Here is a 24,770-nt window from a genome sequence, read left to right on the forward strand (position 1 = left end):
ATTTTGTATTTTCCCTCCGTTACATTTATATCTCATTCTTCAGGTGAGGTGTCTCACAGGGTCCTGCCAACTTCTGCTCCATGAACAGTCAGTATTTGTTGGGGACCACCAAAAGGATAAAGCTTTGCCTTTTTAATTAACATGTGTAACTAAGAATTATTCCCCTCAATGATTGCCCTTACCCACTTCCCACTAAGGGAATGGATGAGTGATAGAGTCATAGAGTCATAGAGCATGGAAGTAGATCCTTTGGTCCAGCCAGCCTACACTGACCATGTCCCCACTTGTTTGTGTTTGGCCCATATCCCTCCAGACTTTTCCTATTCATGAACTTATCCAAATGCCTTATAAACTTTGTAACTATCCATCCATCCACCACTTTCTCTGGCAGTTCATTCCACAAAGCAGTCTCTGTGTAAAAAATTTGCCCCTCATTTCCTTTTTTAAATCTTTATCCCCTCAGCTTAAAAATATGTCGCCTGTCCTATGGAAAAGATCCTTGCCATTCACCTTATCTATGCCCCTCATGATTTGTATCGACCTCAACAAGGTCACCCCTCAACTACCTTCGCTTCAATGAAAGAAGTCACAGCTTTTCCAGTCTATTTTTACATCTCAAACTCTCCATTCACAGCAACATCCTGGTAAATCTTTTCTGACCCTGCCAATTTAATAATATCTTTCCTATAACAGGACGAGGAGGACTGCATGCAGTACTCAAGAAGCGGCCTCACCTACAACCTATCCAACTTTAACATGAGATTGGGACTCAACAAGTGGATAAATGCATCTCAAACAGTTAAATCTGTTTCCTATATATTTAAAAAACAAGAAGTGTGTCTTACTTGGTGGTCCAATGAATATGTGGCTCTCTGTCTATAACATACCTGCAATCGTGGGTTGTTGGGACTTTGGCCTGAACTTGTTGTCCACCGACCACGTAGGAATGGGAGCTGCACATCTCCTGTACAGTTGGGATCAAAAACTATGTCTCCACAAGGAATCTGAATGTTCAGGAATTCAGCGGGACAACCAGACCCAGTTGCTTCCAAAATTTCATCAATGACATGAAACCCTGAAACAAAGTCGAAGAAAAATCATTGCAAAGGCTTCAGTCTAAAGAAAAACTGTATTTCTTCCATTAAGTACATACAAAAAACTCGGCGGGGGTGGGGGTAAGAATTTGTTTGGTTGCAATAGGGCAGTGTTGCAAGTGTGAGTATGTAGATTTAATCTGTTCAGTATCAACATAAATATTATTTCTGGTGTTTAAGCATAGGAGCATTGGAACTGCTTGACAAAAAAAAAGCCAAAATCCATAATTCACCTCCTGATAGTCTCACAAAGTAGTGATAATAGAATTATTGATGAACAATGGCACTAAACCTCCATCAACAGGTCTATAACATGATCAGATATGAGCTGAGGAAAATCCTTAACTGTAGGAAACATAGGTCCAAACTCACATTTCTCCCATGCCTGCTAGAATGACCACATATTGCATCTCAAATTATTCACATAATATATTCAAAATGTTCATTTTCTGAAAGAATTTGAAGTGAATTTTCATTTGAGTGAATCGATATTAGTTTCTTCCAGCATCTCCCTCGGCCTACCCTTCCATAGATCGGCCATTCTCTTGCTTATTTCTATTGCTGATCTTCAGCAATGCAAGGTGCAGATTTGTTATTGCACTCAGATGTATTGGATTGTGTGCTGGGGGCATAATGGGGGAAATAAGGGTAACAAGGAAGATGACACACCCGAAAGAGCTTGCCTTGAGTTTCCCATACATTCACTACCTAGGCAATCCAAAATGTCCAGCTTCAGTAAATGGAAAACTGATCCAAACTTTTGAAAATCATTTAATAAAGGCAAAATGTTGTGGATGTTGAAAATCTGAAACTAACACAGAGAATGCTGGAGAAACTCAACAGGTCTGACATCATCTATGGAGAGAGAAACAGAATTAATGTCAAAAATAGTTGATGACTTTTCAACCTTATAGAAAAACAGAAGATAAAATATGCTTATATAAAAAAATGTGCAATATATTTGATCTATATATGTTAATAAAGAGTCATACAGCACAGAACAGACCCTTTGGTGCAACTTGTCCAAGTCTCCCAAACCAAACTAGTCCCATTTGCCTGTATTTGGCCCCATATCCCTCTAAACCTTTCCTGTTCACGTACCTGCATCAATCACTTTGTCTGGCAGTTCATTCCACATATGTGCCACTCTCTGTGTGAAAATTTTGCCACTCAGGTCCTTTTAAAATCATTTTCCTCTCACCTTAAAAATACACCCCTTAGTCTTGAACTCCCCACATTCTAGGGAAAGGATCTTGGCTATTCACCTTATCTATGCCCCTCATGATTTTGATCACCCCTCATCCTCCTATATATACATTTGTCATATAGTAATTAATATGTGACATATATTTAAAATCCAGGCTTACATAGGTTTGCACACCATTGTCATGGAAGAGTTTACCACAATACGCTACAGAGCACTAGAATTCAAATCCCTATCTCTAATCAGATTAAAGACTTAACCCAGCATGATAGATCACTTGGCCACACCATCATCAGCTTACTGTTCTTTCGTGATCGAAATGGGGTTAGGTATGTTAGGTAACTCTCACACAGGAGCACTCTGATGTCAATGAACAAACAGCACTCAGGCAGAAACTGTCAGGAATAGATTTTCTGCCCTGAAGAACCACGAGCAGAGATGTCAGCCTTTGACAACGTTGTCACACAAAGGCTAAACCATGATCCTGTTAACAGATCGGTGATCGAGAGGGTGATGAGTGTAAACTCGGCTGTGGCATATCTCTGCATCAATTCAACAAATCCAGTAATTTATTTAGAAAAGGAATTAGAATTAAAGTAACATTAAAAGCCCAGATGATTCATCAATTTTAAAAGGGACGTAAGGGGTAATTTTTCCATGCAGACGGTTGTGCGTGTATGGAAAGAGCTGCCAGAGGAAGTGGTGTGGACTGGTACAGCATTTAACAGGCATCTGGATGGATATATGAGTAGGAAGGATTTAGAGTGATATGGGCCAAATGCTAGCAAATGGGACTAGATTGGGTTGGGATATCTGGTCGGCATGGACGGGTTAGATTGAAGAGTCTGTTTCCATGCTGTACATCTCTATAGCTCTATGGCTTTAAATGCTGTTCAGACAGTCAGCAGTCTGTGTGGCTCCTTATTACTGCGTAGGCAGTGCTTAGGGTGAAATTCATCCGGGATATAGTGCATCACTGATTCTGATTACTCCAATATTAATATATAAAGATACAAATTAAGAGCAGGAGAAGGCCATTCCGCCCCATGACCCTGCTCTGCCAGTCAATAAAATCAAATATGTGATTGTGATCTCAACTCCATATTTCGGTCTATGTCAGACAACCACGGATTCCTTTGCTCGTCAAGAATCTGTCAACCACTGCCTATGTTGTGGTCGTGTGAGAATCAGTTCTTCTGATTTCTTAGCTGCTATCTTTTTCCTGTTTACCTTCTTATTCATTGGAAAATTGACTGTATGTATAATTTACAGCTGAGTTGCTGATTCATGTGCCCAATCTTATCAGGAATCCATAGCATGCGTGGAGACCAAATTCAGCCTTTATTCCAGTCTGTGCATACCCTCTCATCTCTGTAAACCTCACCCCCTTGAACGTGTCTGCATTTTACAATACTTCAAATGCTTCGGCTGTGAAGTGCTTTTGCAATTACTTAGCACCTTTCAATTAGTAATATGTCTCAGTATGCTTTATACAGCAATTATTCAAAAAGCCCTAGTCCTCAATGACCCCCTCTTTCACTGTTTTATGGGAAGAGACCGCCAAAGATTCACACCCTTTGTGAGAAAAAAAATCCTTCTCATCTCCATCCTAAATGTGACGTCCCTTCATTTTAAACTGTGTCCCCTAGTTCTAGTCTCTCCCACTCAGTGGACGAAAGCCTATTGTTGTGTGCTTTGGACTGCCTAAGCTCTAAGCTCTGGAATGCCCTCCCTAGAATACAGGAGCAAGGAAGTCTTGTTACACCCTTATAAAACAGTGTTTTGGACACTGATGGAATACTCTGTGCAGTTCTGGTCACAACACTATCGGAAGGACACAATTGCAGTGGAGAAGGTGCAGAGGAGATTCATCATGATGTTACCTGGGGTGAATAGTCTCAGTTATAGAGTCATAGAGCCATAGAGATGTACAGCATGGAAACAGACCCTTCTGTCCAACCCATCCACACCGACCAGATATCCCAACCCAATCTAGTCCCACCTGCCAGCACCCAGCCCATATCCTTCCAAACCCTTCCTATTCATATGCCTCTTAAATGTTGCAATTGTACCAGCCTCCACCACTTCCTCTGGCAGCTCATTCCATACCCGTACCACCCTCTGTGTGTAAAAGTTGCCCCTTAGGTCTCTTTTATATCTTTCCCCTCTCACCCTAAACCTATGCCCTCTAGTTCTGGAATCCCCCACCCCAGGGAAAAGACTTGGCAACATCCTTGTAAATCTTTTCTGAACCCTTTCATGTTTCACAACATCTTTCTGATAGGAAGGAGACCAGAATTGCATGCAATATTCCAACAATGGCCTAACCAATGTCCTGTACAGTCACAGCACGACCTCCCAACTCCTGTACTCAATACTCTGACCAATAAAAGAAAGCATACCAAACGTCTTCTTCATTATCCTATCTACCTGCGACTCCACTTTCAAGGAGCTATGAACCTGCACTCCAAGGTCTCTTTGTTCAGCAACACTCCCTAGGGCATTACTATTAAGTGTTTAAGTCCTGCTAAGATTTGGTTTCCCAAAATGCAGCACCTCACATTTATCTGAATTAATCTCCATCTGCCACTTCTCAGCCCATTGGCCCATCTGGTCAAGATCCCGTTGTAATCTGAGTAACCCTCTTCGCTGTCCACTACACCTCCAATTTTGGTGTCATCTGCAAACTTACTAACTGTACCTCTTATGCTCGCATCCAAATCATTTATGTAAATTACAAAAAATAGAGGACCCAGCACTGATCCTTGTGGCACTCCACTGGTCACAGGCCTCCAGTCTGAAAAACAACCCTCCACCACCACCCTCAGTCTTCTACCTTTGGATAGGCTGGGTTTGTTTTCCCTGGAGCAGAGGAGACTGAGGCAGGGAATCTGATTGAGGTATGCAGAGCAGATAGAGAGAATATTTTCTGCATTACATACTTGCCTAAGATCAAAGGGTATAAATTTAGGATGAGGAGTAAGTGATTCAGAGGAGATCTGAAAAATAAATTTCACCCAGAAGGTGGCAGTAATATGAAATGTGCTGCCTGAGAGGGTGGTGGAGACTGGTTCTCGTCCCACATTTAAGATGCATCTCGATGAGCATTTCAAAGGCCAGGGCACAGTATGGATCAAATACCGAGAAACTGAACTCGTGTAATTTGATGTTTGTCGGTCGGCAGAGACATGGTGGGTTAAAGGGCCTGTATCCATGCTGTATGACTCAATGAACCGTTCCACCTCTCTATCTCTCAGTCCTCCAATAATATGCTCCATCAAGCCACCTTCTTTGATTAACACTTTTGGCCATCTGTCTTCAGCAATTAGAATCACCAGAATTGTCACGATCAGCAGGTTGTCAGGTTTTTTTTTGGATAATTACAGCTATAAAGCATACTGGGACGTTTTACTACTGGAAAGGTGCTAAATAAATACAAAAGCACTTCACACCCAATAAGGTACATTTGAATTGTTGTGAGATGGGAAAGACATTCGATGGGATTAGGTGTACAGAGTTGAGAGGGGTGTTGTGGAGGGAATGCAGAGATACGGATGGAGTCTGAAAGGTCTCTTTGCATGCTATGAATTCTTTACAAGATTAGGCTCTTGAGACAGCAACTCCTGTTAAACTATGTCCAAATTTATTTCCAGGTGAAGTCACAAAATGTTTTGAAGTGATCTTACTGAAGAACACCTTCAAGCATTTCACATGACACAAAGTCCTTTCAAAGGTAAAGACACTTGCTAATGGGCAAATACAGCTGTATATATAATTATATATACAGTAAATTTTCCAGTAAAGAAGAAGGTAAACCTGTAAAAGATGCCAGCCAGGAAACCAGGAGAACTGGTTCTCATATCAGCCACAATAAAAGAACATGCATAGAACACAGATGTTAAAGGTCTGAAATAGGACTGGGTCAAGTCCCACCTCGCCAAATATCTCAACAGGTTGATTAGAAAAAACAACAATTTAGCATTAGAAAATGCTGAAAGCACTCTGAATTCTCCAAAGAAAGCGAGATCCTTTCAGTTCAAAGAACTCTCATGTGTAAAAGCTTTATTCCATTTTGTCATTATTCAGATGCTCAACATGTTAGCACTGAGCCCAAATGCATACTGGGACTAATGACTTTACTCAAGAAAATACTCAACCATTGCACATTCAGTGAAAATTGAGGTAGTCCTCAAATAACATGGCAGCTACAATCCTGAAACTCAGCACATTAAACAAAACCATGTTACCGACCTGATTTGCCAAGGTCTGCCTGACAAACATTCATACTTATAAACAGGATCTCATAAGGGGAGGTGATGGCTTAGTAATATTATCACTAGCCCATTAATCCAGACACCCAGGAGACTCTGGAGACTCAGGTTCAAATCCTGCCACAGCAGATGATGGAATTTGAATTCAGTGAAAAAAATACCTGGAATTAAGAATCTAATGATGAGTATGAATCAGTTGTTGGAAAAACTCATCTGGTTCACACATCTACTTTAGGGAGGGAAACTGCTGTCCTTATCTGGACTGGTCCACATATGACTCCAGACCCACAGCAATGTGGTTGACTCTTAACAATTAAGGATGGCCAACAAATGCTAGTCCAATCAATGACACCCTCATCCATTGAATAAATTAAAAAAAAAGGCTGTAATTTTAAAGATCTGACATACAATTGTTTCCTATATTTGAAAACCTCTCCTTTATGTTATCTCACATTGTGTTCTGACCTGCATTAAAAATCCAAGATGCATTCTTTTCGCAATGCGGAGGCTGACTGATTAGAAACATACGTTCCCAAAGAAACCTATATAAAAGTTTGGGATACATTCCCAGAAGTCATCCAGACTAATCTGGCAACTTTTTAATGGAATACCTGTTCTTGCACTGTTTGGCTTCTCCTATACACACAGATTCATGAACTAACAGCACAAAGGCCAGTATCCCATCACCAAGTCACCCTTTATTTTCCTTTGCAAAGTGCATTGGCTGTGGCCAACCATATTGGAGTCTGCCCCTGAACTGAGGAGACTCTGAATCCCCTCTTTATATATTTTTTTCTGTATCTTTTTCTTTTTTGTTTCCCCCAGAGCTGAGGAGATTTCAGTCTCCTGGTTTTATATACTCTTTCTCTTCCTGGTGGTGGTATATGAATAAAGTTTTCTGCACTTGATATTTTTTCACTGTGTCCCACACCTATTTGAATACGAGATGGGTGCTGGGATGAAGTAAGCACTACTGCTGTTTGGTAGCAACATGGCGGGTTTTAAAATAAAAAAAAATCCCCTGTTATATCTGTCAGCCAGGCTTTCCTGATTGGCCCAGATTAACAACTGATGAAGGGCTTTTGCCCGAAATGTTGATTCTCCTGCTTCTCGGATGATGCCTGCCCTGCTGTGCTTTTCCAGCACCACACTCACGACTCTAATCTCCAGCATCTGCAGTCCTCACTTTTGCCAGGCCAACAACCCCAATCAAGAATCTCATACTCAACAAAATCCACATGATTCTAATCACTACAGTTCACTGAGACACAAATTGAATTATATGCAAGTCAGAACACAATGCATGACAATATAAAGCAGTTGTTCATAAGTATAGGAAATGTTCATATGATTGATATTAATTTTTGACCTCTAGATGGGACTGCATTTGTTGTATGAGCATTCGTAAATTGAGGACACCCGCTATATTGAATAATGCCAACTCCATTCTCATTACTAGGGGATCTTTGTCATTTATGGGTAACTCTTGATGACATCTTTTATTGAACATTTGAAAAAAGGCTCATTGACATGTAGGATTTGACATTGATTATTAAACACACGAAGAGAAAAAAGACAGTGAAGGTGGAAACAGCTGAGTACAGAGACTTAGAAAAGAAACACTGCCCTCTGTGAGATAGGATGCCAATTATCCATTAAAAGTCACTCTAGCATTGTTAACATATCAGTGATCAATAAAATTCACACTATTGCAAATTAGGCATGTGTTATTAGAATAATAGAGAGCAAAATAAAATCCATATTACTGTGAAACTGCATTATTTAAAACTGCATTAATTGCAGACTTTCTGGACGTATACCATTAGAATAATGGAAAGTAAAATAACATCTGTGTTATGACAAAACCATGCCATTTAAAAGAGCACTAATTAAAGACTACCTGCATCTTTAACTGACAACTTTCACATCCTGAGGAATTGCCATACCTTTTCACAGATTGTGAAGTAATTTTCAAATATAGACGTTCAGGAATACAGCAGCCACTTCCACATGACTAGTTCCATTAACAGGAATGAAATAAATTACTAGATTTATTTTAATAATATTAGTTGAGGGATAAATATTGGATGCAGTGGCTGCAGTGGAGTTTGGAGCTGGGGCTGAAAACAATGGCTTTAATCATTTCAATCTTTAATAAAGAAATTAAACAGCACTTACTGATATGATTTTCCTTGCGATATTAGTCTTGTTAGGTACAAATTTGTAATTTTTGTACATTGTTCTTTTATTCCTGCTTTCATTATACTCCATGAGAAGAAATGTGAGTGTTCATAGCATCAACAAAACATTGCAATTTAACCTAGAAATAATCTTGGCTTCAACCTAGAGGTAGGGTCAAACTTGAAGGTAATATACCAACAATGTATTGCATTTATATTGCACCTTTGAACACAGCCTGGGTTGCTTCACAGAAGTATAATCCAACAAAACTTGACATCAGGCCAAAGGAGGGGAGATTAAAACACATGACCCCCCCCCCCAAAAAAGCCAAGGTATAGTGAGAGTGTGGCACCAATATAGTGACAGATAATCCTCCCCCCACTCCCCCAGGTTTCTTGGAGTGTGCAAACTTACATGTCACTCCTGCCCCACAGCAATACGCCCCTGAAACAGACGAGCAAGCAGTTCACTTTAAGGGCAATGAAGAATGGGCAATAAGTTTTGGTCTTGCCAATGATGTCCATGTTTCAGGAATGAATAAGGAAAAAGATCAGGTAGAGATCTGTGGTCCAGAAGTATGGCTGCATTAAAGGTTCTTTGCTGTCCATCTCTAGTTTCTGAGATTGGTTTCAGTGTAAAGTAGATTTACTCTCTGCCCGTGACCATATGTTAGTAACCTCTAAGTGTACAAGAATGATACCTGAACTTCAGGGGTTAAGTTATGAGGAGAGATTATACAAATGAGGTCTGTTTTCTCTAGAATTTAGAAGGTTAAGGGGTGATTGGAGCAAAGATATCAATAAAGCAAGACAAGGTAGATAAAGATAGACTATTTCCATTGGTCAGAAATTCTACAGCTTGGAGGCATAGTCTGAGTGTTAGGGCCACATGGTTTAGGAGAGATGGTAGAAAGCACTTTGACATATAAATGGTGATAGATGTTTGGTACTCTTCCAGAAATGACAGTTGCTCATTTTAAATCTGAGAGACACATTTTTGTTAGGTAAAAGTATTAAAAGACATGTGCCAAAGGCAGGTAAATGAAGTTAGGCCAAAGATCAGCCATGATCTCTTGGAATGGAAGTATAAGCTAGAGGGGAAGAATGCCCTACTCCTGTTCCTATGTTCCTAACATGTTTTTACTTGACTAATCATGACTTTGAGTTTATTTTGCAATGCTCTAACAGTCTTAGAGATGTACGGCACAGAAACAGACCCTTAAATCCAACTCGTCCATGCTGACCAGATATTCTATATTAATCTAGACCCATTTGCCAACATTTGGCCCATATTCCTCTAAACTCTTCCTATTCATATACCCATCCAAATACCTTTTAAATGTTATTATTGTAACAGCCTCCACCACTTCCTCTAGCAGCTCATTACATAGACACACCACCATCTGCATGAAACAGTTGTCCCATAGGTCCCTTCTAAATCTTTCCCCTCTCACCTAAAACCTATGCCCTCTAGTTTTGAACTCCCCTACCCTGGGGAAAAGACATTGAGCATTTACCCTATCCATCATACTCCTCATCCTCTGATGCTTCAGGGAAAACAGTCTCAGCCTATTCAACCTCTCCCTTTAGCTCAAATCGTCCATCCGTGTCAACATCACTGTAAGTCTTCTCTGAACCCTTTCAAGTTTCACAACATCTTTCCGATAGCAGGGAGGCCAGAACGGATTCTGGTCTCCAAAGGTTTCCTAACCAATGTCGTGTACAGCTGCAATCTGACATCCCAGCTCCTATCCCAGCACTGACCAATAAAGGCATGCATACCAAATGCCTTCTTCACTACCCTATCTACCTGTGACTCTGTTTTCAAGGAACAATGAAACAGCACTCCAAGGTCTCTTCATTCAGCAACACACACCAGGACCTTACCCTTAATAAGTCCTGTCCTGATTTGCTTTTCCATAATGCAGCACCTCACGTTTTTCTGTGAAAATGTAGGAATTCTATAGACATCTCCAAATTTTTAGTCAGCTTACCAAAGTAGACAAATAGCACAGTTCTGTTTTTGTCACATGGTATTCCCGACATTCCCTGCATTGCTACGTTGCTGATGTTCCGGGGATTTGGTAACTCGGGTTCTTGTACAGCTTCGAGAACTCCGTCAGCATAATTGGCAGGCAGTAAGCGTACAAAAGGCACATCTGGATAGAAAGCAGCAACATAATATTTTTGGTGAATGACTTCAAAGCAGACCTCACAAACCTTTGACAAACATGATGATATAAAGTACAAGTTATAATTTGCAGGCAGGACTGAATAGGTTGGGTTCTTTACTCTAATAAAGTAATAGACATTGGGTGACCTTACAGAACCACATTAAAATTAGGAAAGCCTTCGATAGGGCACAGAAGATGTTTCTACTTTCAGGAAGACCAAACTTTGGAGATATAAATGTAGGACGAATCAAATAAAGTCCAGAAGGGGCTCATTAGGATGGAAGCTGATTAGAGAATCTGAAAAATGAGGGCACAGTTTACCAGGTGAGGGGCTAATCATTTAGAACTAGATTGATGAGAAATTTCTTCACTCAAAGGGCTGTTAATCTTTGAAATTCTCTACCATAGAAGGTTGTGAATGTGTTATCTTTGAATATATTAATGGCTGGGATAGACACACTGGAAATCAAAGGTCATGGGGAGTGAGTGGGAAAGCAGAGTTGTTTGACCCCAAAGTCAACCATGACCATAATGAATGGGGGAGCATACTTGATACACCAGATTGTCTATTCCTGCTCCTAGTTCTGATCTTGTGTCTTTGATATTCTTTCACTTACCTCTACCATAAACCTATATTTCTCCAGTTATTGTTTCCGATGGTTGGGTCATGGACTTCCATTGACATGGTCCACATTTATGGGCTAAGCACAGCAATGGTTTGGGAAATGTCTCCTCAATATGGTTGACCTAATGTTTAGAGACTGACAATCAACCTGTTGGATCACATGACAAGTATATCTCCCATGGCCAACAAGTCAGGCACAACAGTCAGAGCATCTGGAATGGACACTACTCACCACATCACCTGCTCCAATTTCTTGACAATTACTAATAAATCTAACTGGGAACTGAGTGAAAATATCTTGACCCAGGAAGCCACTACAGTTGGGAACTCTGTCATATGGTGCAGTTGAGGCAACTGGTAAAGTTAGCTAGATGGCTACTTTGCCATGCAGAGTAATGCCAACAGAGTGGGTTCAATTCCTGCTTCAGCTGAGGTTACCTTGAAGGATTCTCTTTCTCAACCTCACTCCTCACCTGAGGCATGGTGACCCTAAGGTCAAACCATCACCCATCATCTCTAATGAGAGAGAGCAGCTCCTATAGTCTGATTAGATTCTGGTGACTTTACCTTTAATTGTCAAAGGGGGAAGCTAGAAAAGAACATGGTAGAACATAAAGAATATGTTAAGATGAAGTAGGGTTAGAGAAAGTTCATGTGGAGCACGGATATGATGGGCTGAACGGCCTGCTTCTGTGCTGTAAAATTCTACATAATCAATCCTATTATTAATAAGTGGCTTAATTGGCATTCTAAACCCTTATTTTACAAACTTACTTCCTGCCACCTTTCTTTCCCAGCTCATTTATTCAAATGATGTGCTATTTTAAGAACTGCACATTCTGTTTTACGTCTGAAGCAGGTGAGTCCAAATCAAAACTCCAAAAACGTTCTTCCTTTTGCTTCCTTCTCCCCTGAAGGTGTTGACTATTTCACTTACGCAATGTCCCAAACACCCCAGTAATCCCTTGCGTTCTCAGCAAAGCTAATGCCAAAAATTCAGGCATGAGTCATGAAAAGTCATTGAGTTCAGGCAACCTGTCCAACTGTGGCTGACTTTGTACCAAGTCCAATGTTGTCCTCAACCTAGCAGCCGGTGGGCATCGCTAGAGAAATGTTAGGGTTCCATATTGACTATTGCTTGCTGCTGCTGAATTACACTCCCTTTCTTCATGTGTGCTCTACTCATGCCAGGTCTTTGGCCTATTCTCTGCGGTTATTTCAACCTGAGCTGTTTCCTTGGCAGATTTTTTTTTATCAGTGGTAGATCACCATTGCATTCTCAGGGGCAAGGTATGAAGGGAGGTCCCAGCCGGAATACAGGAATCAAACCCATACTGTTGGTGTCAATCTGAACCATGAGCGAACCAACTTGAGCTAATCCGTCCTTCTCAGAAGATTCTGGGGCCAATACTGTGGTGAAACAGGCTCCCAGTGAATTGGCTGCCAGTTTTACATCACACCCAATCTTCCTTCCAGAGAATTCCAAGGTATAATAAGCTCACATTCTTTTTGAAGATTTATTTCCTAGTTTTGCTGTCACTTTTATTTGTACTTCAGGTGGCAAAACAAACCTTGCCAATGTTTTCCAAGGCAGAGGGAAGTCAAAACTGGCAAGGTGAAAATAGGCTGCTGACTCACGATGAGTTTGCTTTGATCTCTGGGACTATTTTCACTCCCTCTATTCTAGTGAAAGTGCTCTCTATTTGTTGATATCAGCAAATTCAGCAAAAATAACAGGGAGTGAAGTCGGAACTCTTCCTCATTTATGTGGTTTAGTGGCTTAGGAACATGACCAAACTGAATGTACTGTCAACTCCATTTTGCTGTTTGCCCCTCCATAACTCTGAACGCCCTTGTCTATTAAAAAAAAATCTACCACCTGCTTATCCCCAAGGCATGGGAATGGCCGAGTTATTGAGTGATGAAGCACAGAACACCATTCAGCCCATTGTACCTCCGTCAGCAATTCTATTCACTAGTCAATACCAAACCATTCAATGGTTTCATAAACATTGGCAGTGACAGACAAAAAATGTTGCAGCTCAGAGTGTTTCACAATAGATCATAAAATCCCTTAGTGTGAAAGCAGGTCAGTCAGCCCATCAAATCCACACTAACCCTCCAAAGAGCATCCCACCAAGACCCATCCCCAATCTTATCACCTTACATTTCCTATGGCTAATTCACCTCGCCTTCACATCCCTGGACACTGTAGGCAATTTAGCATTGCCAGTCCATCGAACCTTCACATCTTTGGACTGTGGGAGGAAACCGTAGCATCCGGAGAAAACCCATGCAGACCCGGGGAGAATGTGCAAACTCCACATCGACAGTCCCCTAGGATGGGATCAAACCTGGGTCGCTGGCGCTGTGAGGCAGCAGTACTAACTACTGAGCCAATGCTTCATATTTTTACTTTGATGAAATAAATAAATGCACAGACATTCGCAAAGATAATAACTATTTAGAGAGACTGGATATACTCAGCGTTTCTGTCAGGTTAATTTGGAGTAAAAGAAATATCCCTTACCAACAGTACCCCTGCTGTGATGTGCTAGATTATTGTACCATCCATCGTAGCGTTGAACTTCCCAGTTCAATTCCGCACCTAAAGTGGAACAGAAATTGTATGATCAATGCTGAAAAGATCTTAGTTAAGAATATATTGCTTAGATTATAATTAATCATAGAATCCATCTACATCCTCATTAAAAACTTTCAGTGATCTTCCTCCACAATTCCAGGCAGTCAGACATTCACTGTCCTTTGGGAGGAGAAATTAAAGTCCTCTCATTCTGTAACCATGTCTCCTAGTCTGAGACTCACCCACTAGTAAAGACATCTTTTCTACATCTACTCAGTCAAACCCCCTTAAAACCTTGCATGGTTCATCCCCCATTCTTCAAAACTCCGATGAACAAAGGCCTAACCTGTTTAGCCATTCTTGGTAAGTCAAACTCTTCGATCTGGAAATCAGCCGCAGCAGACTCTTTTGAACTGCTCCAATATCTGTTAATATTATTTTAAACACAGGCACTGAAACTGTACACTCTAGGTATGGCCTCACCTACACGCTGTACAGTTGTAACAAGACTTTCCTGAATTTAAACACCAGTGCCTTACCAAAGGCAAAATTTAATTTGCCTTCAGAATTACTCATTATACCTGCATGCTGACTTTTGAAGTCGCCACACAAGAACACCCAGGTCTCTCGCTGATGCACTTTTTTTGGAGGCTCTCTCTATTTTAATAATAGACTGCTTTTTGATTTTTCTAACCAAAGCGCATGACCTCATACTTTCCTACATTAAACTTCAACCGCCAAATTTTATCTACTCCCTCAATCTATCCATTTCCCTTACAGATTCTTTATGTCCTTATCACAACATGTTCTCACACCTATTTTTATATCACAGCTAATTTAGATACATTACACTTTGCACCCACTCCAAATCATTAATATAGTTAGTGAATCCTTGAAGTCCCAGGTCTGATTTTTGTGGCACTCCACTTGTTATGCCTTTCCATCCTAAAAAAGACCCACTAATCCCAACTCTCTATTTTCTGTGAACCAACCAATCCTCAATCCTTGCTAATACATTACCTGCAATACCATGAGCTCCCATCTTGTGCAATAACCTTTTATGTAGCACCTTATCAAATGCCTTCTGGAAATCCAAATATACTCTGTTTGCTGGTTTTCCTTTATCAATGCTACCTGCTATATGCTCAAAAAGCGCTAGCTAATTTATCAAACATGATTTCCCTTTCAGAAAATCATTTTGATGATGTTTGAATAATTTAAACTTTTCTAAATGTTCTGCTCATACTTAATCCTTAATAATGGACTCTACCATTTTCCCAATGACAGATGTTTGGCTAACTGTCCAATAGTTTCCTGATTTCTATCTCCTTCTTTCTTCAACAGTGACATTAGATCAATGGATTTCCAATCCACTGGAACCCTTCCAGAATCCAGTGAGCTCTGGAATATTTTGATCAATGCTTCCACTATCTCTCCACTTCTCAGATAGGCTTCATCTTCACCACATGAGCTGCAGCCCACTAAAAATCAATGAACTGCAGATCAGGTCATAGAATCATAGGATCCTTACAGTATAGAAACAGGCCACTTGGCCCAACAAGTCCATACCGACCCTCAGCAGAGTATATCACTCAGACCTGTTCCCCTAGTCCATTACTTTACATTACCCCTGACTAATGCACCTAACTTACTCATCCCTGGACACTATGGGCAATTTAGCATGGTCAATTCACCTAACCTGCACATCTTTGGACAGTGGGAGGAAACTGGAGCACTCAGAAGAAACCCATGCAGACACGGGGAGAATGTGCAAACTCCACACAGACAGAGTCTGGAACTGAACCCGGGTCCCTAGTGCAGTGAGGCAGCAGTGCTAACTGTTAAGCCGCCATCCTAGAACATCAACCGATCTGACCCACCAGATTAAAACCAAACAATAACAATGAAAGCCAAGACCAATGTATCTAAAAATTGATATAATTCTCTCTTTGATGGTAGCCAGGTGCCAAATTTATAATCTAGGAATGAAGCTGAATGTTACACTTGATCCATTCCCCTACATTTATTAGAAATCATCAAATGATGAGTTTGAATTTGGAGTTCAATGTCTGATGTCATGTAGACAACAGCTACAGGTACTTTGCACCATGTCACATCAGGTTAATCTGGAAGACCATGTACAGTATTGGGTCTGTTCCTCCTCCTTCTAATTTGTATGTTTATTTATTTCTAATTCATATTTCACAAACATCAAGATGTCCCTCTCTACCTCTTACGATTCTCAGCTCAATCCTATGTTGTGGCAATGCATATTCAAAGCTATGCTCCTCCCTTTTTGGAAGCAAATTCATCATACATCATGACTGCACTTGCTCAAATTCTCTACCTAAACCTGACCTCTCATAAAGCCTATCCTTTTACGTTACATGTTTGCATCCTAGTTCAAATCTTCTACTCCATCTCAGTGTCTACCCTTGTCAGTGTGACAGTTCAGGCAAAACGTCTCTCCCCAGAAACATTAACTTGGCATTTTGGCTTCCAGCTTACTGATGGAGATGTTTTAGATTATCCAGCACTTCTCATTCCATTTTTGAATATAAGTAGTTCAAGCAAACACTGGCCACACAATTGGGATTCCTCACTGGCTTTGATATAGTCTTCGGCTGTTGGTGGAAGTTAAAATAACTTCACAGAGGCTGGTATCCTATTACCAAGTCACTCTTTATTTATATGTGCACAGTATTTGACACTGGTCCGCTTTCTCAGAGGCAGCTCAGAGTGAAGAGAAGCCCCTGATACTCCTGTTTACATCTGTCATCCAGGGCTCCCTGGCTGGACCAGGTTAACAGCCCCAATCTGGGAACTGCTGGCTGATCTCATTACATTCATTACAGAGGTTGTGGCAATCTACAAAAGAAAAACTGGTTAAGTAGGTAACACATGAAGTAACATGATCATTTGTCACTCCAATCCTGTGCTAATTACTTTCAAACCATTCTTAATTAATTACTTTCCAGCAGCAAAATGCTGCTTTTCATTTCTAGAAACACTCGCAAAAAATCTGGTTGGTCTGGTTGTGATGCATGGGGAGAACTTGATTGTAAAACTACTCTGAATAGCCTGTGAACTGAAGAGTGACTCATAGCCAGCAGAATATACAAAGCAACCTTTTTTGGAACAGTGGCCATGGTGACAGAATTGCTTGAGCAATTCTGTACTTTCCTGAGCTGTTCCCACTGGAGGAATATTAACAACGCCATTCCCCGAGTACCCCAACCCATAATTAAAATATGCCTGGCAACAGGCATACCTCAGGCAGAATCAACACCACGAGTAATATATTTAAATTAAAATGACATAATTTCATTGGATTTCTTATCTCATAGAATATTTAACTCTGCTTTTGCTGTGTTGCTCCTGTGAGCACTTGAGGCATGTATAGGAGAAGAGTTACTTTTCTAGCACTGCGTAAAAGGTGATATCACCATAGTCCCAGAGGGCTGTCTTATCAGACAGGGTTGTGGTATATCCTGGGGGTCACCACATCTCTGGAGAGGGAAAGAGGTTGAGAAGGTGGGACCTTCATAGTAACCTCAGCTGAAACGGGGATCAAACCTGTGCAATTGGCATTACTCTGCATCGCAAACCAGCCAACTGAGCTGTCTCTGAGAGAAATATGCCGAACACCAGCCTCGTTTGATCAAACAGGTCCATAACTCACGGGCCAGACCTGAGACATTCAATATGCTCCACAGCTGGCAAACAGAGACTGAAATGAACACAAATAGCATTTCAAACAAGGTAGGAAGATCCCACTGATATAGATCTACTGGAAAATACCTGCATTTTTATCGCCTTTCACAGATTCAGAACATCCTAAACCCTAGTCAGCACCATTTCAATGAGTAGTCACTTTGTAAAGTAGGAAATACAGTAGTCAATTTGCACACAGCATGTCCCCACAAACAACAATGTTGTGACGACCAGATAATCCCTTTGAGTGACTTTGGTTGAATTATCGATTGAATTATTGGTTGAACTATTGAACCACTGAATCCCCAGAGTGCAGAAAGAGGCCATTTGGCCCATTAAGTCTACAGCAACCCTCTGAAGAGCATCCCATCCAGATTCAGTCCCCACTCTAACCTTGCATTTACCACGACTAACCCATCTAGCCTGCATATCCCTGGACACTATGGGGCAATTTAGCATGGCCAATCCACCCTAACCTGCATATCTTTGGACTGTGGGAGGAAACCAAAGCGCTCGGCAGAAACCCACGCAGACAGAGGGAGAGTGCACACACTCCAAACAGTCACTCAAATCTGGAATCGCCGCCCAGGTCTCTGGTGCTATGAGGCAACATGCTAATCACTGAGCCACTGTGCCACCAAACACTGACCGGAATACTGAGGAGCTTGTTGCCAGTTCCTTGAAGCCCAAAATGGTCAAGATGGACTACAATATTCATCATTCTGGTGTAACTAGAGCAGTCTTGTCGTGTAAAGTTTATTGCATTATAGTGACAATTTACACGAATATGACCTACATTGTTACACAAACTAAAAGGAGGACACAACCATCCTTGGCTTATCTCCCAAAATCTCCTTCTTTAGTTTACTACATTACACTACTACTTTCCTCCACTTAATCAAGTGTTAACCCTTCAGACCTGTATGCATGATTGTGCTCACCTCCACTAAGTCTTTTTCCCTCACAATTATCACAGCATCATACATTTGTTTCCAGGTTTACAGCTACCATTTTCGAAACGCCTCTCAAGTCTTTGACTTTATAAAGTCAGTCATACAACCTGGAGGTTTCACTATTCTTCCTGAATATGTTTTCTTCGGACTTGAAATAAAACTATTTGTTCAGCAGCAAGCAGTTGAGTTTGACTCTCTCCCGGATGGTCTGAGGTCTGTCATTCTCTCTTGAACTGGAAGGTCTTAAACTACTTGTCCCTCATTTAGAGAGGACATCAGTGATGTGCATTTATGCTTTATGTTGATCTGTGCGGTTCCTGCTTTGGCAGGTAGTTTTTTTTTTGTAGAATCTCTCTTTGTCTCTTCTCATTGGTAAATTCCATGGAGTTGTATGCAGCACAATGTCACGCTGTGTCAGTGGAATTTGGTTCTCATTCTGCCTGTAGATCTGTGCTGAAGTACACAGATATATTACTTCAACTTCTTGAATGTCTTGGACTCTCAGTGATAAACTATTGGTCAAACCAGCTTCTTCATGACCCAATGCAATGACTGGAACCAGGACCAGGTGAATCTCATTCACTGTGAGATCCTTGAGTGGGGTTGTTAACTTGGGCCAACTAGGGAGCCCCGGCTGACAGATATAAACAGGAGATTTCATGCAGCATTACCCTTTGATGTGAAGGGCACTGCTTGTCACTGGCCACTCGGGTGTTTCCTTTCTTCCTGGTGGTAGAAACTGAATAAAGATTTATGCACCTTGTGTCTTTCACTGTGTCTCACACCTGCACACACACAATATGGGTGCTGGGGACAAAATAAGCACTACTGCAATTAGCCGCTAGTGTGGGGGTAAAATAAGATTAAAAAAAAGAAAAAAAAGAAAAAGAAAAAAAAAGCAAGAGTATCAGAGGTTCTGTTCTGTCCGAGAAAAAGAAAATAAACAGGAAATTTCACGCAGCATTGCACTTTGATGTGAAAGGCACTGCTTGTCACTGGCCACTTGGGTGTTTCTTTTCTTCCTGGTGGTGGAAATTGAATAGATTTGTACACCTTGTGTCTTTCACTGTGTCTCACACCATCACACACACAACATTGAGTGCTGGGGAAAATAAGCACTACTGCAGTTAGGTGGTAGTGCGGGGGTAAGAAAGAAAGGATAAACAGGAGATTCGCATGCAGTACTGCCCTTTATCAAGAGGGGCCCTGCTTGTCACTGGCCACTTGGGTGTTTCCCTTTCTTCCTGGTAGTGGAATCTAAAAATTTACACCCCTTGTTGTTCTTCACTGTATCCGATACCTGCAAACACACGACATTGTGTGCTGAGGAAAAATAAGCACTACCGTAGTTAGGCAGTAGTGCAGAGGAAAGTCTTAAAAGAAATAAAAAAGTAAAAGAATAAACAGGGGATTCAGAAGGTCTCCTAATTCTCGGGATTGGCTCTGAGCTGGCTGGTCAGAGCCCATAAACGGTGCACATATAAATAAGGGTTACTCGGTGACTGGATACCAGCCTCTGTTCAGCTAGTTCACTCAGTTTAGGTTACTTGAAGAGATATTCTTGTTAAATGTGATTTTTGTTTGTTGGGAAGGCAGATACTTTTCTTGATCTTTGTCCCTTCCTATCAACTCAGTCCCGAAGGAAGACTTGAATTTGAAGAGGATGGTTCTTCACTGTGCTGAATTATAATGTGATTCAGGGTAGTAGGTGCTTCTATTGTCTGGTTTGGCTTCTGCTTGAATGGTGCAGACTGTTCAGTTGCTGCCCCTTTGCTTGCAGTTTTGGAATCTGAATACTCTACTATTTTAATAAAATCATTTCATCCAAACAATTACAATCATAACTTGCTATCTCATTTATGGAATAAACAATATTTTTTTTATTGCAATGCAATTAACTTCAGAGGATTCTGCTTTTTGTTTAAGTTCTGCAGCTTGCAAATGTGATTTCTTATTTTATCTTTAAAGGTTTGATTGTACTGTAATGGTGCATCTCCTGCATTTTGCTGATGTAGTGAAGGGTAATCCTATGCTGTGTAGCTGCAGTTAATGCTTTCCAGCCTTTCTGAGTCTTGGTAAGGTGCCTGCTGTGTTCGGTTAAAAATCACGTACATCTTTAAATTGGCCAACAGTTATATGCTTGGTTGGTTGTTTGGTTGACTCCTAATGAAGGGCTTTTGCCCGAAACGTCGCTTTTCCTGCTCCTCGGATGCTGCCTGACCTGCTGTGCTTTTCCAGCACTACTCTAATCTTGACTCTGATCTCCAGCATCTGCATGCCTCACTTTCGCCTGGTTGGTTGTTTGGTTAGTTAGCCTTCCAGTCCTAGATTATAAAGGTTTTCTCTTGTAGTTTTCTTAGTTCCATTTTTCTGACCCTGTCTCACAACAGTCTCGGCTGTAGGGGCGATATATGGTAATTCAAAACTGCAATATTTTTTAAAAGTTGCTGTTTCTGCCTGAAATACCTTGAAATTTAAGACTTCCCCTTTTGTTCAAGGGATTTTTGGTTCGTCTCACGTGATCCTTGACACCTGCTCAATTCACCAGTTCTATGAGGACACGGAATCATTTTCACTGACACAATGAGGCCTATACCTCAGTTTTAGAGCCTGTCAGACCAATATACAACAGTGACCGTCCCAGATCCTCTTCAGAGTAGTGTGACATGACTTTTTACATTAACCTGAAAGAGGACAGATAGTTCCTTTGTTTAAGGTCTCACCTCCTCCCTCACTGCAATATTCCTTCAGTACTCTACCAGAATGTCAGCCTGGATTTCAAGTCGCAGGTCTTGGGAGTGGGGTTTCTATCCACAACTTTGTGGCTCAGAGACAGGACTGCTTCCAAGAGTGAAGATGACTGATACATTTCTTTTCATTTTGATACTACATTCCATCATTCAGATGTTAAAGATACAGGAGACATTCACCGGCACCTTACAGTAGCCATGCAGGGTTGTTAAGGAATTATGTTTATTTAAATGTGATTACAGAAAGATTCAGTCAGCAGTTTTACGATAGTTTCTGAAGTTTTCTTTTCTCTTTTGCTTTGATCACTGCTGGCACGGTGGCTCAGTGGTTAGCACTGCTGCCTCACAGCAGCAGGGTCCAAGGTATTCCAGCCTCGGGCGACTGTCTGTGTGGAGTTTGCACATTCTCCCAGTGTCTGTGTAGGTTTTCTCTGGTTTCCTCCCACAGTCCAAAGATGTGCAGGTCAGATGAATTGGCCATGCTAAATTGCCCATAGTGTTAGGTGCATTAGTCAGAGGGAAATGGGTCTGGGTAGGTGTGGACTAGTTGGGCCAAAGGACCTGTTTTCAGGTAATCTAATCCATTATGCATTAGTTCCCTTTCCTACTCATGGTAACGTCACTATAATCCTACAGGACAATAGGGCTGCTTCCTCATCAGAAAGAGATGACTGGTGGTGGTTTAATCTGAGGGTCACTGCACAGCTCAGGTGAGGGAAGAGGTTGAAGAGGAAGTTCCTCCGTTGTAATCTTGGCTTTTCCTACTAAGCAAACATTAACGGCACCAATTGATTGTGCAAAGTATTTAAAAGCTACTTTCAGCAAAGATAACCATAACAATAAGCATTAATTTTTCTGAAAACAGTTGATTCGTTGATGTCCTTGAGGGAAGGAAATCTGACGTCCTTGACTCCAGACCCACAGCAACGGCTGACTCTGAACAACCCTCTGAAATGGCTGAGCAGGCCATTCATTTCAAGGGCAATTAGGGATGGTCAACAAATGCCAGCCTTGAGGGTAATGCCTACATCCCACGGAAGAGTTAAGAAAGATAGCTACACGATAATCACAAGAACATTGAGGATGTCAGATCACAAGGGATTAAGACCTGGGGCAAGACAGCTCTGGTGAACTCCTCCTCTGCCATGTTTCTCTTCAAAGTTGAATAGTTAATAAAAGTTGAAACAGAAGCAGAAATTGTTGGACATTCTGAAAAAGGGTCACTGGACCCTAAATAGTAATGCTGTTCTCTCACCACGCATGCTGACCTGCTGGGTTATTCTAACAATTTCTGTTCTTGTTTCAGATTTCCAGCAGCCGCAATTCTTTATTTACTTTTAGTTAATGGAAGTCATTGGTTTGCACTAGTGTGGTGTCCAGTCCTTGTCATTAACAGCTCCCTGAAACTGATTCTGACAGTTCTACAGGATTTCCAATGGAAATTTCCCAACATGATAACTTCTCAAAGAAAGACTGGTGGAAGAATGGCAATCAGGTCTGATTGCACTATGTGTGTCCTATACAGATATAACACCTTCCTCTTTGAACAAAGGTGTGCATCCTTTAATAAATATGTTTAAACAAAACAGCACTGTGAAAACGGATATCAATGAAATGCATGTAAGTTGCTATTCATCTTATTAAAATTTTATACATTTATATTTTTCGATCTTGATTCCCTCAAGTAATTCTCTCACTGAAATGTGTCTGATTTGGAAGTTCAAGCTTTAGGTTGAGATTCTAAATTCCACGACTGCAAGCCAAACATTTGCAAAACAGTGTATGAAAACCTGCATACATTTTCGTGTTACTATTCCATGTTTAATTGGTTTCCTTTAAATTTAGCTTGTGCACAACTATCTGCTCCGTGTTCTTGACTACTTCCGGGCAAATACACAAAAGTGCAGTGGGACTGTGTGACTCTGTAAAATAGCTTTCTGCTTGTGTTAGTTCTGGTTCTGGATATTTAGGTCAGAATTATGTTGGTAAAAGCAGCCTTCCTAGATATAATTGCTGATGTATTATTCATTCACATATCTGGTACAATTATCTTATTCTTTGTCACTCCTTTATTTAAAAGCAAGCCAGCACTAAGGGCTACCAATCTTTACTGTAACGAGTTCCATCTCGAGATTACAATGTGCAGTATTAACTTACTGGTAAATGAAAGGCAACACAGTAGTAGGGGCCAGAGAATGGCCAGAGGTACTTCTTTACTCATTGTAGTCTTCATCTTTCAACTGTTTAAACCTGTGCGATTTGGAGGCTCCTCCTTGTTCTGTCAACTACAGTAAAAAAAAAAGAATGGAAGAAGAGATGTAAATAAATGTATAGGATATGTTTATATGCATGAAACCTGACACAAGTGCAATTCAATTTGTGCATTTACATGCACAGGCAGGCGAAGTCTGAATGGTATTATATGAAGAATATTGAGGCATTGGAAAAGGTGCAAAGAAGAGACATAAGGATGATACCAGCACTGACAGCGAATAACTACTTTATTAGCAGATGGGTCAGTTAGCTGGATGGCTAACAGCATGAGTTCAATTTCTGCATTGACTCAGTTTACTTTGAAGGATTTTCCTTCTTATATTCTCTCCCTGTATAAGGTGTGGTGACCCGTAGGTTAAACCACGACCAGTTGTCTGTCTCAAGTGAGAGCCGTGATGTGGAGGTGCCGGTGTTGGACTGGGCTGGACAAGGTCAGAAGCCGCACGACATCAGGTTATAGTGCAACAGGTTTATTTGAAATCACAAGCTTTCGGAGCGCTGTCCCTTTGTCAGGGCCTCATTTGATGAAGGAGCAGTGCTCCAAAAGCTTGTGATTTCAAACGAATCTGTTGAACTATAACCTGGTGTTGTGTGACTTTGGATCTAGTGAGAGAGTAGCCTTGTGGTCTGGTAGGATTATGCCAACTTTCCTTATTAGGACAGTCTGGACCTCTCTTTTGTTGGAAATCAAGTAAATTTGAGGCACAATCTGAAGGAATTCTTAAAATTATGATAGATTTTCTTAGAGTTGAAGTGGAAAAGAGGTTTTCACTTGTACAGGTATCCAAAACTAGCCAGTGTAAATAGGAACCAGTCACTAATAAACCTGACAGGGAATTTAGGAAGAACCACTTTGCTTGGAGAATGGTTAGAAGGTGAAACGTAGTACTCAAAGGGCAGTGAAGTTTGATATGTCAGGGTAGGATAAACAGGGGGTGGACGAGGAC

The 24,770-nt window shown here is 41.0% G+C and overlaps 1 protein-coding gene across 1 annotated transcript in view; it reads right to left on the reverse strand.

Moving 5' to 3' along the window:
- The window catches only part of LOC122542470 (dual oxidase 1-like), a 115,139-nt gene that overhangs the window by 87,545 nt on the left and 2,824 nt on the right, over positions 1-24,770 (reverse strand). The window contains exons 2-5 of the mRNA XM_043680203.1: positions 23,707-23,834; positions 14,079-14,156; positions 10,744-10,908; positions 888-1,075 (exon numbers count right to left, since the gene is read on the reverse strand). Coding sequence (XP_043536138.1) covers positions 888-1,075; positions 10,744-10,908; positions 14,079-14,156; positions 23,707-23,782 — 507 coding nt within the window. The 5' untranslated portion in view covers positions 23,783-23,834. The remainder of the gene's footprint in view (positions 1-887; positions 1,076-10,743; positions 10,909-14,078; positions 14,157-23,706; positions 23,835-24,770) is intronic.

The sequence above is a fragment of the Chiloscyllium plagiosum genome, chromosome 40 (assembly GCF_004010195.1).
Source record: "Chiloscyllium plagiosum isolate BGI_BamShark_2017 chromosome 40, ASM401019v2, whole genome shotgun sequence".
NCBI lineage: Eukaryota > Metazoa > Chordata > Chondrichthyes > Orectolobiformes > Hemiscylliidae > Chiloscyllium > Chiloscyllium plagiosum.